Source organism: Petaurus breviceps, unplaced genomic scaffold (assembly GCF_028583685.1).
Source record: "Petaurus breviceps papuanus isolate PSGF00001 unplaced genomic scaffold, PetGlider_PUasm1.0 98, whole genome shotgun sequence".
Taxonomy (NCBI): domain Eukaryota; kingdom Metazoa; phylum Chordata; class Mammalia; order Diprotodontia; family Petauridae; genus Petaurus; species Petaurus breviceps.
Window position 1 is genome coordinate 940,883 of NW_027187460.1, and position 19,507 is coordinate 960,389.

The 19,507-nt window shown below is 44.3% G+C and overlaps 1 protein-coding gene and 1 pseudogene across 1 annotated transcript; one reads left to right on the forward strand and one right to left on the reverse strand.

The window, feature by feature from the left end:
- Positions 1–3,059: 3,059 nt before the first annotated feature.
- LOC138156007 (secretory carrier-associated membrane protein 3 pseudogene) lies at positions 3,060–7,150 on the reverse strand (annotated as a pseudogene).
- Positions 7,151–12,416: 5,266 nt separating this feature from the next.
- Positions 12,417–18,634, forward strand: LOC138155894 (ly6/PLAUR domain-containing protein 2-like). The gene is made up of 3 exons (XM_069081159.1): positions 12,417–12,589; positions 14,548–14,670; positions 17,889–18,634. Exons 1-3 carry the CDS (start codon positions 12,508–12,510, stop codon positions 18,098–18,100), a joined length of 417 nt encoding a protein of 138 aa, XP_068937260.1. The 5' UTR covers positions 12,417–12,507; the 3' UTR covers positions 18,101–18,634.
- Positions 18,635–19,507: the final 873 nt, after the last annotated feature.

Here is a 19,507-nt window from a genome sequence, read left to right on the forward strand (position 1 = left end):
AAGAGTTGCCAGGATACAGCTTAATAGCAACTGGCCTGACTCCATTTGACAGGGATGGGAAATCTGAGAAGGGCAACTAGAGGTTAGGCAGCCGAGGACAGCTAAGGATATCCTGAAAATGAGATGGAACACTAGGAGAACCCCAGAGTCACCGGCAATTCCAAGGTCCTGGAGTGATGGTAGGCCCCCGAGACCAATTGTGCTTCACAGTTTAAAAAACGTCTTCCTCCCAAGACCCCTGAGAGGCAGCTATTGTGTCCATTGTACAGAGGAAGAAATTGAGACTCAGAGAAGCTCGCATGAGAAGCCCTTATCTCTCCATTTTTTCCCATTAAGATAATTGTGATTTTATGGGCGGCTAGATGGCGCAGTGAGTAAAGCGCTGGCCCCAGAGTCAGGAAGACCAGAGTTCGGTTCCGGCCTCAGACACTTAACACCCACACACACACACACAAAAACTAATCGTGTAACCTTGGGCAAGTTACTTAACCCCAACTGCCCTCCAAAAGGCAAAAAAAAAAAAAAAAGATATTGTGACTTTGTCAAATGCCTTGTGAAACCTCCTCATTCTCCAATAGCCTGTGAAGTAACTAGATAGAATTGAGCCTGGGGAAAATTAAGAGAACAAGGTGGGGTGGGAGGGGAACAGAGGATGTGGAACAAGGACCTAAAGGGCTTTGGTGACATAGCAGCAGAGAATTGTTAGGGGGTGGGGATGTATAGCCAAAAGTGAGGGGAAGGAAGAGAGGATAGTTCACTTCAGGGAGAAAGTAGCTGTCCCCTAGAAAGGCCTGCAGAGCAGTTGCTCAGCATGCCTGCAAGGGACCTGAACCAGTCTCCTTGGAGAGGAAACATGTCCTCCCAGGGAAGAAGTCACCCTGTCATTGTTTCAGAGTCTTATTTACCCTGTGGTGGCTCTGCTGCTGACAGCCGCCAAGCAATGGCACCCACCAGCTCTTTCTCTCACCAGTCTCAGTTGTGGTTGGACCAGGCCTGGTGGATATTGCCAGTAGAGAGCTCCAGGAATCTGTGTTTGACTCCATGCTATTTGTAATTTTAATTGATTTCATGGAAGGCATAGACAGCAGCCTTTGTATGATACAAATTGGGGGTAGGATAGTTACAATACTAGATGATACAAGCCAGGATCCAAAAAGACAGTCTAGAAAATTAACTTAAATCTAATTAGATTAAATTTGTAGGAATAAATGCGAGGTTTTTTACTTGGTCTCCAAAAAAACAACTCACAAGTATGATGTTTGGGAGGAAGGGCTAGACAACAAGTCATTTGAAAAGGATCTGGGGGTTTTAGTGGACTGCAATCTCAATATAAGCCAGACATTTACTAATAGGCAAAAAATGTTAAAGCAATTTTGGGTCATGTTAAAATAGTACTCACTTCCAGAAAGAAAAAGGTGAGTCCCTCTGTATTCTGCACTGATCAGATTGCATCTGAAATAATGTTTTTAGTTCTAGCTGCCATGATTTTGGAAATACACTAATATGACATTTTTATAGAGGAATCTACACATATATTAAGGGCATCTTTGATGGGCATAGGTGGCACAATGGAGAGACTGCCAGGCCTGGAGTCAGGAAGACAGGAGTTCAAAACTGGCTTCAGACACTTACTAGCTGTATGACATGGACATAACCTCAGTTTCCTCTCCTGTAAAAATGGGGATAGTAATAACACCTACCTCTCAGAGTTGTTGTAAGGATCAAAAGGGATAATAATTGTAAAATGCTTAGCACATAGTAGGTGCTTATATAAATGTTTGCTATTTTAGTTGATGAGGAAATTCAAAGGAAACAGCAGGCTGCTGTAAGTGATATTCTATAATAAGCGCATCATTCCCATCACACAATGGACTGAAAGATGTAGAGAACACATGATACTGCTGGGATTATTGGGTGGAGGGTTTTCTGATTTGTTTATTTTTTACTATAAAAAAGGTGTTTGATTCAGTGGAGAAAAAGCCTACTTTAAAGGCTCTCTATTCCAACAAGGCACATATTATCCTAGGCATATGAATGAGAGGATGAATCCATAAAAGAGTATTTATTTTTATTTGTCTTTACTATGCAAAGCACTGTGGATACAAATTAAAAAGGAGAGTTTGTCCCCTGCTCTCAAAGAGCTCACTTTCCATTGGAGGAGACAACAGATATAGGGGGTTTCACCAGCAAACCAGATGGAAAAGACCAGTGGCTATTACAGTGAGCCAGCAAAGCAGATAGATGACAATGCATCTTCCTTAATGTCAATTCCACTGATGATTTTATTATTGTCTTTTTTTTGTCATTTTTTACTCTGCATGACACCAGTGGGGTTTTCTTGGCAAAGATACTGGAGTGGTTTATCATTTCCTTCTCTAGGGTACCCATTTTACAATTGAGGAAACTGAGGCAAATAGAGGTTAAGTGACTTGCCCAGGGTCACACAGCTAGTAAGTGTCTGAGGCTAGATTTGGACTCTAGTCCTCCTGACTCCCAGCCCAGCACTCTATCCATTGTGCCAGCTAGCTGCCTTCCACTGATAAAACCTTATCTATTTCTGATGATGAACAATAGAGCGGGGACTTCTGTAGCAAGAACCTTTTCCCCCAGGTTTTCAGTGATTATGGTGGTCTTGGTGTTAACTGCCTGTGGGTAGAAGCTGGCCAGCAGTTTCTGGTGATGGTGGTGTGGTTAGATTGTTCCTTCTCTCATTGTTGACAGTGGGGGCCAGTCAGGAAGCAGACTTTTTTTTCCAAATTCTACTCTCCTTTATTTAAATAACTGAAGCATGAGTCTTGGCACAGAAGAGGGAAGCAGGGGCTCCCAAGACAGCGAGGCCTGGGGAGGTGGGGCAGAGTTGGGCAGTGACTGGAGCTGGAATCAGGGCAGTTCTCACTGACACGAAGATTAAGGAGGAAAGAAAACAAATAGAAACACTTGTCTCTCTCCAAAATCAATCCTAGGGAGAGATGAAAAGGGAGGAGAGCCAGCTTCATCCAGAACCAAGGTTGAGTACACAAGCCAGGGAAGGGGATAAATAGGTGAGGAGGGGGAGAATGTTATGGGTCCCCAGAAGCATTATTGGCAGCACTTGCAGCTGCATTAGCCGCAGCTGCGGGGTTGGAGAAGACACCAGCAGCAACCTCCTGCTGGGCCTTCTGAAAACTGGCACCTAGGCAGCAGTCCAGGGAGTGGATCTGCTTCAGCATCACAATGCCTGGCCCAGCAAAGCCACTGAAGAATAAGCCAACTGGCAGCATGAGTACGGCCACAGCTGTGCTGATCTTCAGCACCATCAGGGCCAAGATCCAGCCACTGAATCCCTCTGATGGGATGCCAATAGCCCCCAGCATGTATATCATGTCCGGGATGAAGAAAACGAAGAAGAAAACAGAAATGAAATTAACTCCTGAAAACCCTGTGCATGAAGCAGATAAAGGAGCAGGGCATTAAGACTAGGACCCAGAGGATGGAAAAGCTCTGGATGCAAAACTAGAGCCACTGGAAATAGGGGTCACACTGAAAGGGTCCAGGCAGGCAAGGAAGTTCAGAAGGGCCAAGGTACTGCCTAGCCAGAGGTAGCACATAGCAGACCCTGCCTTCTGGAACGCCTGGGAAATTTCCGTGGAGATGTCTTGTAAGAAGCAGGGTTGGACAGGGTACAAATGAGGGTGGGGTGACAGAACCCCCAGAGCTGCCTTCTGATTGTGCCCCTCCTCTCTTTTCAGTTCTGCTATGGCTGCTGTAGTTGAAGCCCGAGCATCGTTGGAGTCATAATCTTGGGTTCTGTGGGGCTGAGTCTTCTGGAAGGCAGCTGGTGGGGCTGGGCTGCTGGCAGAGGCAGCAGGGCAGGTGGTTCATAGGATGGTGGTGACTCATGGTTCTCAAAGGGGTTGTAGAAGTCAAGTGTGGCATTCTGGCAGCTGGATCACCGCTATGTGAAGACTGGGTTTGGTGAATGGTTTCTCATTATTCCTGCTCTGGGTCATGTTGGAAGGTCTGGCCTTGGCCTTGGCTTAAGCCTCAGCCTCTTAGGGAGTCACTGCTATGCCTCGGGGTCAGGATTCATGGCCCTAAGTTGTCTCCTTTGGGATCTAATGGAAAGTGGCGGGCAAGGCGAGAGTGGCAGTTTAATTTGCCCAGAACGTGATGCCTCCTGTCTCTCCCTCAGGTGCTTTGCTGTTTCTGTGATGCTGGCTTGCCCCAGAAATATTATTATTACTAGAGATATATTATACTACTATTTTGACTTTTAAAAAATTATCAGATTCTTTGGAAGATATAACAAAGAAAACCTTGTTTGATTACCCACTAATCATCATTATTGAACAAGGCATAAAATGAGGATGCATAAGTTCACCAAAAGTGTCTGACACCATCATGAAGGAAATCCAGCTCCAAGTCAAAAGGGTGTATCCTATGGCTGGTGAAACTCCAAGATGCTGTTGTTTACATCTGTTTAAATCTGAGTATGATAGAGCCTTCTAATTGGATCCATGATCACTCAAAGAATTCACTTTCATTTTCCATTCAAGAAGAACCAAGTGAAAGGAGAGACTGTGCTCTGCAGTTAGACAGACAACTACACAGCTAATTTCATCAGTCTGCAGTGTATATCTTCTTGTGTTGCAGCAAATGAACAATGATTTGGGCCCAAAACTGAACCAGAGGAGGAAAGAAAGAGGGATAAATTCTTTTGGGGACATTGTCAAGTTCTTTGAATGACCCTTTTCTTTGAAACGAAGATCTATTTTTATTGCCAATATTCGTTTGGTAATGGTGAATGCCAGTGCGTCACAGAACACTATGGTCTCTGAGCAACTGACATTGAGGGTAGCTAGGTGTTGCAATGGATAGAGTGTCAAGTCTGGAGATAGGGTAGACCTGAGTTCAAATCCGGCCTCAGATACATGCAAGCTGTGTGGCCCTGCGTAAGTCACTTAACTTCTGTTTGCCTCAGTTTCCTCCCCTGTAAAAGTAGATGATAATAGGAGCAGCTAGATGGCGCAGTCAATAGAGCACCAGCCCTGGAGTCAGGAGGACCTGAGTTCAAATCTGGCCTCAGACACTTAACACAAAAACTAGCCATGTGACCTTGGGCAAGTCACTTAACCCCAATTGCTCCACACTCCCCCCTCCAAAAAGCAAAAAAAAAAAAAGATGATAATATTATTATTATCTATACCTACCTCCCAGAGTTGTTGTGAGGATTAAATGAGACAATATGTATAAAGTTCTTAGCACAGTGCCTGGCACATAGTAGGTGCTATTAAAATGTTAGCTAACATGATCATAATGTATCATTTAAAAGGCAATGGGGAAGTACATGATGGGCTATAATGGGTAATAGCTAAAATTTATATAGCACTTCCAAGTTTGCAAAGTGCACTACCTGCCACACCACCTACCTGCCCCATGTAATACGAGTGGGTTGTATCATTGCAAACAAGGAATCACACAGGAGAAGAGGTATCATCAAAGAAACAAAGACAGGACGATGATCATATGATCAGAATAAAAGATAGCCCACAGGTTCAGCTGGTGTCCTCAGGGTATCAAGAGAATTAGAGGAAAGCATCTACTACATTGAGTAGATCTGATAAAATGAATTCATGGGTCATATGATCTTCACAGATCAGCACAGCTGTGGCCGTACTCATGGGCCACAGGTGGGAACTGAAAGGGGATGGACAGGAATGAGGGTTTGCCATCTGCAATGTTGGAAGGAATACCCAAATTGATAAGATTACAGGTCCACTGGAAGATTGGAGAGTGACCAGAATGGGGAGGACCTTGAAGCCAAGCTGTATGAAGATTGGGTTGAAGATACTTAGCTTGGAGAAGAAAAGACTCGATGTGGGAGAGGGGAATGAGGAGTGACATGCTAGCTATTTCAAGCATTTAAAAGAATAACATGTGGAAGAGAAACTAGACTTGTTCTTTCTGGTCCCAGAAGACATCATCATTTGGGGCAGCTAGGCGGTGTAATGAATAGAGCACTGGCTCTGGAGTCAGGAGGACCTGAGTTCAAATCTGACCTCAGGCACTTACTAGCCATGTGACCTTGGACAAGCCACTTAACCCCAATTACCTCACTTGCCCTCCCCCCCAAAAAAAGAAATCATCCTCATTATTACTATTATCACCACTACCATTATCATCATCATCATCACTAGCATTTCTATAGAGTTTTTTTGCAAAAACCACTTTACACATATTATCTCATTTGATCCTCCCAACAACCTAAGGAGGTAGGTGGTATTATTCCCATTTTACAGATTAGAAACTGAGGCACAGAAAGGGCAAGTGACTTGTCCAGGGTTATGCAGCTGGTATTGACCAAGGCCAGATTTGAGCTCATCTTCATGACTCCTGACATTCTTACCCATTGTACTGCCCAGCTATCTCATCATGAGGAGAAATGAGGGAAAATTACAAAGAGGCTGCTTTAGGCTCCACACCCAAGGAAACTTCCGGAAAATGAGGGTGCTTATTTTTATGAATGCTTCTTTTTACATCATGGACATTTCTGGAAATCTTTCTACCTCCTCCCATCCCTTGCAACAAATATATATGTACACATGTATATGTGTGTGAATGCATGTACATATGCATATACATCCATATACACATATATATGTTTGTGTGCATGTATGTGTGTGTATGGGGGAAAGGCAGTGCAGTAAAATTAAATCAACTCACTGATTGTGTCTGACAATGTATGCAATATTCCACATCCCCATGAAGATAAGCAGTACCCATCTCCATAAAGAAAGAATAGAATTGCATTTTTTCCTCAAATCTTCTCTGGGGCCAAACTGAGTCATCAGAATTACAAAATGTTTGGTGCCCCTGTTTTGTTCTTTCTGTTCACTTTGGTATAGTCTTTGGGCATATTGTCTTCCTGACTCTATTTGTTTCTCTATGTATCTGTTCACATGGCCTTCCACAGATCTCTGAATTTTTCATATTACTCATTTCTTAATACACAGTCATGTTTCATTATACTCAAGCACAATAATTTGTTTGGCCATTTGCCAATAAATGGACACCTGCTTTGTTTCCAGTTACTTACTACTATATAAAGTGCTATGAATATTTTAGTGTATGTGGGACCTTTCAGTTTATCTCTTTGAGGTATTTACCTCATGGTAAATGGGAGCTCTACGTCAGTTGGGGTGGGGGGAAGAGGGGAGATGGACATTATGGACACTTTTTAAAAAGTATCTACAAATTGCTTTCTAGAACAACTGAATCAATTCACAGCTACATGCACTTAGTTGGTGCTATATTATATTAGTGGACCTATCTTCCCACAGTCCTTCTATAAGTGATTACTGTTATATTTTGTAATACTTGACAATTTGTTGCCTATGAGGTGAAATCTCAGGATTGCTTTGACTTGCATTCTTCTGATTATTATCTACTTGGAGCAATTTTTCATATGTTTGTCAATGATTTTCAGTTCTCCTTTTGGAATCATTTGTTTATATCCTTTGGTTCCTTGTACATTGGGGAATGGCTTCTGGTAATATAAATTTGCACTAATTTCATCTATACCTTGAATATTAGAACCTCACCAGAAATAATAGAAGCATTTGATGGGTTCCCTTCTTATTTTAGCTGCACTGATTTTGTGCAAAATTTTCAATTTCCTATTTTACTTATCTTATTATTTGTGATCTCTATCCCTGGATCACTGGCTCTTCATGGCAGACAGACTTGCATAGCTCAAAGAAACTATAAACTATGCCATGCAGGGTTACCCAAGATGGACAGATCATAGTGGAGAGCTCTGAAAAAAAGGTGATCAATTCACTGGAGAAGGCAATGGCAAGCACTCCAGTATCTTTGCCAAGAAAATCCCATGGACGTAATTAAAATACATGAGCCCCTCAGGTTGAGGGCTTGGTGTGCCATGGTCCATGGAATAACAGAGACAACAACAACAACGATCCTTTGTTTGGTTAAGAATTTGATGGGAAGGTGGCTCAGCGAGTAAGAGCACCGGGGCGAGTAAGAGCACCGGCTCCAGTGTCGGGATGACCTGGGATCGAATCCGGGCTCAGACACTTAGCACCCACCCAGAAACACCTGGCTGTGTAACCTTGAGCAAGTTACTTAACCCCAATTGCTTAGGGGTGGCCAGGTAGCACAGTGAGTAAGAGCACCGGCTCCAGTGTCAGGATGACCTGGGATCGAATCCGGGCTCAGACACTTAGCACCACACCCAGAAACACCTGGCCGTGTAACCTTGAGCAAGTTACTTAACCCCAATTGCTTTAAAAAAAAAAAAGAATTTGATGGGAATATTTTTTTGAATATCAGTTGGACTCTATAACAAAATGGCAACAATGGTCCTTTCTGCAATTCTAATTGAGGGCAACTAGGAGTTCCCTCACTATCTTTGTATTTACATCCAGGATCTGAAGTCAGATTTGGATGTTTGAATTCCATCTCTGCCCTACTTACTCCTTATGTGACCTTGGGCAAATCACTTGACCTCCCTGGGCATCAGAAAAACGGAGTGGTTTAGATTTGATTACTTCTAAGTCTCTTCCAACTCTAAATCTCAGATCTGGGTGTTGAGTTCTCTATGGTGTCCTCTAAAGTATCCTCTTTGGCCGAGAGAATAAGCAAAAGTCATGAGCCATTTCCCTTGCCCCTAGTCACTCTTAATAGCCTTCCAAGCTACCACTTCTTCTTCATGCTAAAAGCTCATTCTGGTGCCTTTCTTATCTGCTGCCAGGCTTCACTCATCCTGAGCTTCAGCTCCCCTGACCCTCTTCATAAAAGAATCACTACTGTTTGCTAGCCATCCATCATCTAGATTTAACTTCTGCAAATCTAAGAGGGACTGTGAATTTCCTGGGCAGCCTTTTCAATCTCTTTAGACAACTCCTAGAGCCTGACACTCATTCCAGTAAATTGCTTAGGCTCCCTGAGACTCAGTTTCCTCTGCTTAACAAAATGAAGGATTGGTGGCCTAACATCCCTTCCAGCGATAGGTCTCTGATTGTGCAAGTCTTAATCACTGCTTTAATATCTCCCCTCAACTGAAGCCCTACTCCACCTCCCTCCTAAGACTGAACCCTAAACCTGGCCCCGGGGTGCCCTGACATTGGCTTCAGGCCAATGACTGTGAAAGGCTGGGAGGGGTAGAAAGTCCAGGTTTCAGGCAGGGATTAAGGGAGGAGGCCTTAGGTTGAGATTTAGTACCCTGCTCCCTCACAGGTCCCTTTCACCAGGTGTAGCGCAGAACCCAGTTTCATCCTTCACACCCAGGGCAAACAGGTAGGTGGAAATGTGCAGATTTCAAGGAGGTGGAAAATGAGATTGTGTGCCTACTTGGGAGGGGAGTGTCTTGGAGGGCTGAAGTTTGTCAAATAAAGGTATGGCCCGCAGAAGGGACTGAATAAGACCCAGGTAGACAATGGAACTGTAAATCCCTGCCCCTCCCCAGATCTTTGCAAAGGCCCCAACAGGCCAAGGAACAGGGGAAGAAGGCATCCTACAAAGGTTCTTTTACCCAATGAACATGAAAGTATAGTCAGTCATTCAACAAACATTTATTAAGTGCCTACTATGTTTGAAGTACTGTACTAAGCAACCAGGATACAAATAAAGGCCCAAATGTTTAGATGTAGAGAAAGAAAGAGGAACCAGGCTGGCACCTAGGGAGGGCCTTGGGGACCCTTGGTCAGCTGATAAAGGGACCTTCTATAAGGGACCTGAGGACCCTTGAAGTGAGTGGCAACTCCCAGATTTGTTTCTTGTCTGCCAGCCCAGGATCTCACTGCCATCTTATTAATACTCCTATCTCCCCATTCCAGTTCCTTTTTGTCAGATGCAATCTCTCTGTGTACCTCCACTTCTTCTAAAAGCTTTCTCTGACAACTGCCCACCAAGGTCTAAGCCAACCCAATCCCTCTAACATGGGGGTTCTTAACCTTTTAGGGGTCATGGACCCCTTGGACAGTCTGATGAAGCCTATGAACTTTTTCTCAGAATAGTGTTTTTAAAATAATTGAAAGAAATCCTAAATATCACTGAGAGGTAAGTGAAAATAAAGAAGCCATTTTTTTCCCATCCAAATCCACAGACCCCCTGAAATCCCTCCATGGAGCCCTTGAATCCCTACTCTAATGCTAATCAGCCAAATACATTGCAACATTATTCAGTTCAATCCTTTTTTCCCTATATCTGTGTTTGTTCCTTGTGTGACTCCTAATTAGGCAGGGGGCTCCTTGATGACAAGAATCCCCTTTGATTCTGGCTTCCTGGGATAGCCTTCCTCCGGCCCATCACTGGTTCTCAGGGTCAACTTTAGCATGTAGTTTGAAGGAGGGTAGAGAGGCCAGAGACAGAGTGAAATGGAAACAGAAGAGAGGAAAGCAATTAATCAACAAGAATTTATTCATCGCCTACTATGTGCCAAGCACTGTGTCAGATGTTAAGGATATAAGGACAAAAATGAAAAATCTCCTATCCTCAACAGGCTTACCCATCATAGAGGGGAACATACATACAAAGATATATACAAAGGACATATATACCTGGAACAGATCACCCAGGATACCTTGGTGCCTAGAATGTTAAAGAAGGAGCCATCTCATCAAGTCATGTATTCTTGTCAACATTCTCTCCTTCCATGTCATGGCAACCCGGGTATTTTGGGTAGTCTAAGGTCAAGTCCAAGATCACTGGGACTTAGGAGAAATCTAAAAGAACTACCCCACCAACAGGAAAGTCCCTGCTCCCTCACCCTCAGTGGCCATACTTGGGCATGGCAAAAGTAAGGTTATAGACTCATATCATAGAATTACTAAGAACACTTAGTCCAACCCATACCTAAATAGAAATTCCTAAATATAACATCCCTAAAATAAATACAGTGCCCCCAAATAGTCAATCAGTCACAATAGATCAATCGACAAGAATCTATTAAGCTTCAATTATATGCCAGACACGAGCTAGATGCTAAGGATGCTAAGGTTAAAATGATAGATCCTGCCCCCAGGGAACTTATATTCTATAGGATTTATACAGATAAGTATATTAAAAAGTAAACAAAACAAGTGCAAGATAATTTTGCTGGGCAGAACTGCAACTAGGTGTGGGGGGGGGGGTCAGAAAGGCCTCATGTGAAAGGTGGCATTTGAGCTGAACTTTAAAGAAAACTAGGGATTCAAAAGGCAGAGATAAAGGAGTGCATTCCTGCCATAGGGTAGAGCCTGTGCAAAAACACAGACATAAGAGAGGTCTCAGTTCAAACATCTCCAGTGACAAGGAGCTCACTGCCTTCCAATGTAGTCAATTCTCCTAGACAATGCTATTGTAGTTGTAAGGACATTTTTCCTTACACAGACAAAATGGGCTTCTTTGGAATTTTCTTTAAGTTTAATTAAGCCTTTTCAGCCACAAAATAATAGGAAGAGAAATAGAAGAAGGAAGGAATGAAAGAAAGAAGGAAGGAAGGAACAAAGGAAGGAAGGAAGAAGAGAGAAAAAGAAAGAAAAAAGAGATGAAGAGGAAGACAACAAAAATAATACTTATAACAACTCTATACAAGGAAAACAGCTTCTCACTACTCAGATTAATAACGACACTAAGAATAATAGAGATAATAACAGCAATAACAATAGTAGCCAACATATAACAGCCTAAGGCTTGCAAAGCACTTTGCATACATCATCTCACTTGAGCTCATAAATTCTGGTGAGGTAGGCACTACAGTTACTTTCCCAATTTCCCTGAAATTGAGACTTGGGAAGTTGTGACCTCACAGGACCACAGAGCTAACAGGGGGAGCTCACCAGTCCAACCCCTCATTTGGTCCCACAGCTAATAAGCAGCAGGAGCAAGGTGTGAACCCAGGTCTTCCAGAAGCTGAGTACAGGATTGTTTTTTGTTTGTTTCCATTATACTACCTACCTTAGCCAGGTATCCCCTCAATAGCATGGAAACTCAGAAGCACCGAGTGCAAGAGCTGGAAGGGACCTCTGAAGCCACCTAGATCAAGTGCCTGTCTGAGAATTCCTCCCCTCTATAGTGACCAGTGGTCATACACCCGCTACTTGAAGACCCCCAGTGAAGGGGAACCTACCACTTCTTGAGACAACATGTTCTCGTGGGCAGGGACCACCTTTGTAAGCTAGGAACCTACAAAGCAATTCATGCAAAGCAGCCCTATGTAAATCATTACTGAATTCCCTTGAGCTACAGAGAGGCTTCAGGAATGCAGTTACCAGTGCCGGACCTCTTAGATGAGGCAAGGGGTCACCATTGTGGCAGGATGCCAAGCCCAAAGGGGCTGGCCCCCAGCCTCCAGCCCAGCCCAGCTCCTGAGCAGCCCTATGAATAAAAAGAGAGATAGAGGAAGGGAAAGGGAGGTCCTGGAAATTAGATGAGGTTAATCCTCTTAAGGAACAGGTTTCTCTACTCTCCTCTCCTCCTCCTCCTCCTTCTCTTCCCCCTGGTTAAGTCAAAATTATAGGTGCCTGGGAGATGCTGGGCACAACCAAGGAGACCATGGGGGCATCAAGGCTGGTGCTACTGGCTGTGACTACTGCTGCATTCGGGGAGCTTGGTGAGATGGATGGTGTTGGGGGCTAAGGTTGAATGGGAAGGGGAGAGGGGAGAATGAGGAGGATGCCAAAGCAGATGGGAGGCCAAGGAGAGGAGTCCAGAATAGGTTTAAACGAAAGATTTAAAGGGCCTCCCCAACAGACCTGGGCAAGCTAAGAAAATCAGAGAGACAGACAGACAGACAGACAGACAGACAGAGAGGCAGAGAGATAGAGAGAACGAGAGAGAGGTAATAGGAAGATCTTATTCCACATACCTGCCCTTCTCTCTCTCCCCCAGCACTCAGGATGTCCTTAGCCCACCTGTTGCATAGAGAGATGGAGATAGAGACAGAAAAGGGGTTGCAGGAGAACCTGAGGAGGAGACCTACAAGAGGCAAAGGGATAAAGGATGGTTATAAAGAAATGGAGATGCAGAGAGATATGGAGTTAGTGATGGAAATGTAAGATGAAACAGCGACAAGAATGAAAGAAGGGAGAGAGGGAGGGAAAGACTGTGTAGCGTTCTATGCCTCCTATCAGATGGAGATATAAAAAGATAAAGAAAAATGGTTAGACTTACATTTACTGAGTGCAGAGCTTATGCTAGACACAGAGAAAGAAGGGGAGATGTGGAGGATCACGAGAATCACGGTCTGTGCTAGGGGGAGCAGTATAAGAAGTGGTGAAAAGGTAGGTTGAGGTCAGACTAGGGAAGGGCTGATGACTTAACTTTAGCCCATAAGGCACTAGGGAGCTACTGAATGTATCTGAGAAGAAGAGAGTGACTAGTAGTATACATGATGGCTTGGAGGGGAGAAGGTAGGGAGTCTGGGCAAGAGAACAGTCTGATAGTTCAGGTAAGAGGTCACAAAGAAGGCTAAGTGGTAGAAGAGGAAGTGGAGAACATGGGACAGCTACCAAAAACACTGCAGATGGAGACTCGACAAAACTGGGCAACTTATTGAATAGGACAGTGAAGGAGAGTTATATATGAGTCCCCCTGGCTTCCTCTGACTCGCTGCATGGCCAAAGGCAAGTCCTTCTCCCTTTCTGGGACTCCATTTTCTCATCTGTAAAATGGAGTTGGACCCCTCAAAGATCTCTGCTAGGTCTAACTATCTGCATCAGAGGAATGGGGAGAGAAGAAGAGTTAGGGCTAGGACCAGAACCAAAAAATTTCTCCTTTCCCAGGGAACAAAAAAGGGTTAACCAGAGAGAGTAGTGACTCACACAGGTCCACACATGAAGCGGGCAGGAGATCTGGTTGGGTCTCCATGAGATGCTCGTGCTTGTTGTGGGTTGGTTAGTGGGGATGTACTGAGGTCGGATCAGGTTTCAAGGAGGTAAGGGCAGGAGATGTATGGAGAGAAGGGTATTATTGGAATGTTGCCTTCAATATATTTACACAACACACCTCCACTTCAGAGTCCTTGCCCCCAAAGACAAAGGGGAGCCGTCCCATTTGCCTTCTCTTATAACTCCCCCTTTCTCCTTACCTTCACCCCAACCCCAGCATCCAGGAGCCCTTGTGTTTTAGATGGTTTTTATGAGGGGTCTTAGAAAGCATGCAGCTCCACACCTTCCCCCTCCCTATTTGATGCAAGGGAATTCCTAGGCTCAGAGAGATGAAAGGACCCACCCCCAGATGAAAAAATGAACCAGGGACAGAACCAGGTCTAGAATGCAGGTTCCTTGATTCCCAGTCTGGACACAACAGAATGTTGGCTGAGGGTCCCTTCCACCTGATGGGGGGCTTCCAGAGAGCAGGAGGTGCTCCTGGAGGATGAGTCATGTCACCCTCCAAAGTCTGGGAGGTCTCTGGGCACAGGGGCCTCATTTTTACCCCACCTCCTTCCCCCCTTAGATCAAGGGCTCCCTGTGGGCAGAGAACATGTCATCCCCATCAGGCTTGGGACTGAGAGGAAGATCCAAAGGGTCGAGAAGCCACTGCCTGACCATCCTTCTTCCTTCCCCCAAGTAGGCTGGGCCCTGAAATGTTACAGCTGCCCGCAGCCCACCAATGTCTCTGAGTGCAACACCATTACAGACTGTGCCCCTGAAGAGACCATGTGCAAGACAACTATGTACTCCCTGGAGGAAGGTGAGGGGAGAGGTCGGGTTCCAAGGGTTCCAGGAGGGGAGCCTCACATGACCTACCTGGGGCAAAGCCAGCAAAACAATGCAGGAAGGAAAATTTCCATAGAGCAATTTCAGCTCTCCCATGAAGGTCAATGGGGTTAGCAGAAAGAAACCTGGACCTGGAGTCAGGATGTGTGACTTGAAATCCCAGCTTCACAAGTTGACTAGTTATGTGGGTTTTTTTTTCCTTTCTTTTAAAATTTTTTTTTTAAAGCAACCAGGGTTAAGTGATTTTCCCAGGGTCACACAGCTAAGAAGTGTCTGAGGCTGGATTTGAATTCGAGTCCTCCTGATTCCAGGGCCAGTGCTCTAACCATTGTGCCACCTAGCTGCCCCAAGCCATGTGCTTGTGAAAAAAGATATAGAGCTTCTTGGGTCTTCGGTTTCCTCATCTATAAAATGGGAGCTCAATAAATATTTATTAAGTGCTATAATGGATTTGAGATCAGAGGACCTGTGCTTGAATCTTTGCTCTATTCCTTATTACCCATGTGACTTTGGGGAAGTCCTTTTTTCTCCTCAGGCTTCAGTTTCCCCATCTGTAAAATGGAAAGATTAGACCAAATGGGCCCTTAAATTCCTTTCCAGTTCTAAATCCTATGACCTTAAAACAAAATTATTGTCTCTGCCATCAGGTTTATGAGGGATTGTTGGTTGGGGATGGCACAAAGAAAGAAGAGAATGAAAAACAAAAAATAAGAAAAATATCACTTACCCCCTCTGGGCCTCAGTTTCACAGTATCATAGACTTAGATCTGGGAGCTTAAAGGAGACCAATATCTTCACTTTACAGGTGAGGAACGGAGACTCAGAGAGAAACTTGCCCAGGGTCACACTGGAAGTAAATGATGGAGCCAGGATCTGAATCCGGGTCCTCTGACTCCAAATCCATCACCCTTTCCATGGGGTGATACTGTTAAAATGATGGTATTGTACTTCATGACTTGTAAGGTTCCTGCTTACTAAATCTATGATCCTATGACTGTAGAATGGAACCAGGGCAAAAAGAAACACAGGACCCTGGGGAAATACTTTCCTTCAGGGGGAGGATTCAGGGAATCCTTCCTAGAGATGGTGTCTTGTGAAGGAAGATGTTAACAGGCAGTGATAAAGAGAGAAATCTAAATAGGAGTGGAAACAAGAAAGGACAGAAAAAGATGAAGAAACAGCTAATAGTTACAGTTTTGCTATAAAATAGAGTACATGACCAGGATTAAATGTGAAATAAAAGTGGAAAGTCAGGTCGGAGTCAGAATTCAATCTTTAATTCCAAGATGAATAATTTTTAGTTTATCCTATAGGTCATAGGGAGCCAAAGAAGGTTATTGAGTCAATTTCACTATTATCTTCAGTGAGAAAATGGGAATAATAGTACTTATTCTATCTAGCTACACATTACAAAAAGCCTCTATGGGACTTGGAGATTACCTAGCTCAATGGTCATAAATTTTTTTTTTTTTAATCTCAGGACCCCTTTACACCGTTAAAATTTTTTGAGAATCTCCCAAAGACCTTTTGTCTACATGGGTTAGATCTATGAATATTTATGAATTTATAATTAAAATGTCTTAACATTCTTATGAAAATAGTTTTGACCTCACAGAAAGGGTTACTGAAAGGGGGTCTCCAGACTAGTCCCATCCACTATTTTCCAGAGATGGGAAACAAAGGATCAGAGAGGAGAGACTTATTTACCTCACAAAGCTCTTATGAGGAAAATACTTTTTAAAATTTAAAGCCACAGAAATATGAATTCTTCTTGTCACAGATTTCTATTACAAAATTTTAAATGCATTTTCATTTTTTTAAATTTCCAATCTAATGAACTAAATGGGGAGTGGCCTGGTGGCCAGAAAGGAGGAGATGCCAGCTTTAAACATAACTACTATTGATAACTCAACATGTTGATTCCACTGGTTTGTTCCCACAACATTGGGAGTTTACGTAGTTGAAGAACTACCACTCATGTTTTACAGAGGAAACTGAAACTTGGAGAGAGGATAGAACTTGTCCAGGATCACAGCAAGTAAAAGTCAAGGTCAGGATCTGAACCCTGGTCTGTTCATTCTAAACCTTCCATCTTCAAGGGCCATTCTTCTATGGAGCTACTAATACAGCCAGGGAACAAGCCCCATTACAACTCAAATATTTCAAGTTATTTGATTAAATATTAGAGTCATATATAAGGAGAGCAGGATTTGGGGTCCAAGGACCTGGGTTTGAATCCAGGCTCTGCTACTTACTATATGTTTGACCCTGGCACTGAATGGACATTACCTCACTCTAAGTGAGTGCGTGAAAAGGCCCTAGCCTAAAAGGGCCAGGGTCTCCCATTGCATCCTGGGCCATCTCCAGTCATCCTGATGAAAATCAGGTCATTGAACCCAGATGGCTCTGGAAGAGAAAGTGAGGCTGGTGACTTTGCACAGCCCTCACTCACTCAAATCAAAGTCATCTGCAAGTCATGTCATCATTTCCCCGATGCCATGGTCCTCTTCGAAAATGAAGAACAAACACAACAATCTGTAAAATGAGGGGTTTGGACTAGCCAACCTTTAAGGCCCCTTTCCAGTTCTAAATCCTATAAGAGTATTTGAGTAAAAGAGCAGCTAGGTGGCACAGTGGATAGGCCTGGTGTCAGGAAGACCTGAGCTCAAATCCAGCCACAGACACTTATTAGCTGTGTGACCCTGGGCAAGTCACTTAACCCTGTTTGCCTCAGTTTCTTCATCTGTACAATGAGCTGGAGAAGGAAGTGGCAATCCACTCCAGTATCTCTGCCAAGAAAACCCCAAGTGGGGTCACAAAGAGTCGGATATGACTGAGCAACATTTGAATAAAAACACATCTCTAATTTTACCATGGAGTCAAAGAGAATATTCAACTCACTGGAAAGAAATTGTTTTACCTCCCCCTTTGCTGGAACTGTACCCATTCCATCCCAGAACTCTTGGAGAACACTCAAGACCACCTGATCACTGTGGGTAGAAGGAGGTCCAAGGGTGATTGGGTCTAATCATGCTTAGTCAGGGATGACTTCCTGGAGGAGGGGGATTTTGGAGCTGGGGTTTTGTGGTCTGAGGCTTGTATTAGCAAAGGAGAATATGTCAGGGGAGGGGGATTTGATGTTTGGCCTGGGGGCCTCCTGACTTGTCCATTATTCTCTGCCCCCCATCGCAGTGTACCCATTCTTGGGAGATTCTACAGTCACAAAGGCATGTGTCCAGGAGTGTGTGCCCTCAGACGTGGACAGCATCGGTCTGACTCGGCCTGTCTCATGCTGTAACCAAGACCTATGCAACACGGGAGGGGCTGCCGCACTGGGGAGCTTTGGGGGCATGGTCTTCACCCTCCTCTTCTTCACCTTCCTCCTCCTGTACACTAGAATCTAGAGGGACAAGGCTGGACAAGTGGTACCCTATCCCTTCTTCCTACTCTAACCATTCCCCTCTTCTTTCCTTTTCAGTGTCCAGAGGTGATACCCTCCCAACCCTAGTTCTCCCCTGTCTTTATGCTATAGATTGTGGGAGGGAAGGGTGTCACTAGCCTGAGGGGAAAATGGCATTTCTGCCCTCAAGAATCCCCAGTCTAAGAGAACTCGGCCCTGTCCCTCAGGGAGTTCAAGGCTGAGCCAAATAGATACAATCCTTGTCTCCTTTCCTCTCTTTCTATCACTGCTCTCAGAGTCAGCTTGTAAATCTGTAAAATGGGGATTATAGCACCTACCGTGTTTCCCCGATAATAAGACACTGTCTTATTATTTTTTTTGGAAAGAAAAACACCAGAGGGCTTATTTTCAGGGGAGGGCTTATGTTGTCCTGCCTCAGCTCTCCTTCGCGGCACTGCTCTCAATGGCGCCAGCAAGCAAATCACTGGGGAAGAACAGGATGACGCGCTCACTGCTGCAGCTCTGATTGGATGCAGCTCAGAGCACGGCATGAGTTTCGGGAAGGGGTCAGGGGGGAGGGGGGATGGTGCATACAGAGGGTACCGTAATGTAGTGTGTAGCGCAGGGGTTCACCTTCACTACAGTAGCGATCTCAATAGGGCTTATTTTCGGGGGAGGGCTTATTTTAGAGGAATCTTACACAGTAAGGGGAGGGCTTATTTTCGGGATAGGTCTTATTATCGGGGAAACACGGTACCTCACAGGGTTGTTATAAGGATCAACTGAGATAAGACATGTAAAGCACTTGCAAACTATAAATTGGTATAGAAATCTTAATGTTTGCTATCATCATTATTATTAATTTCCACTTGGTCTCTCTTTTTCTCTCTCCCTATCCCCTTTCTGTTTCTCCTTTCTACCTGTCTCTCTTTCTCTCATTCTCTCTGTCTCTCTCTCTCTGTGTCTCTATCTCTCTCTCTTCCTCCCTCCCTCCCTTTCTCTCTCTATCTCTCATTTTTTCTCAGCCTCTCATTCTCTCTCTGTCTCTCTCTCGTTCTCTCTGTCTCTCTCATTCTCTGTCTGTCTGTCTTCTGTCTGTCTCTCATTCTCTCTGTCTCTCTCTCCCCGTTTTTGCTGTCTGTTGATCTCTACCCACCACCTCCTCTTTCTGTGCCTCCACTCGCAAGTTTGTCTCCTCTCTCCCAACAATTAAAAATGCCCTTCAGCAGACTAGGCGGCCTCATCAGTTATCCAAATCAGTGGAGCAGTTCAAGCAGATGGAATGGCCTCTTTTCAAGGACATTTCAGAGGGAATTCTTACTCCCCTGAGGAGGAGCAGCTTCTCACCTCTAAGGATAAAATTCCTCACCTGTAAAAGAGGGATAAAAATAATTGCACTACCTACCTCCAA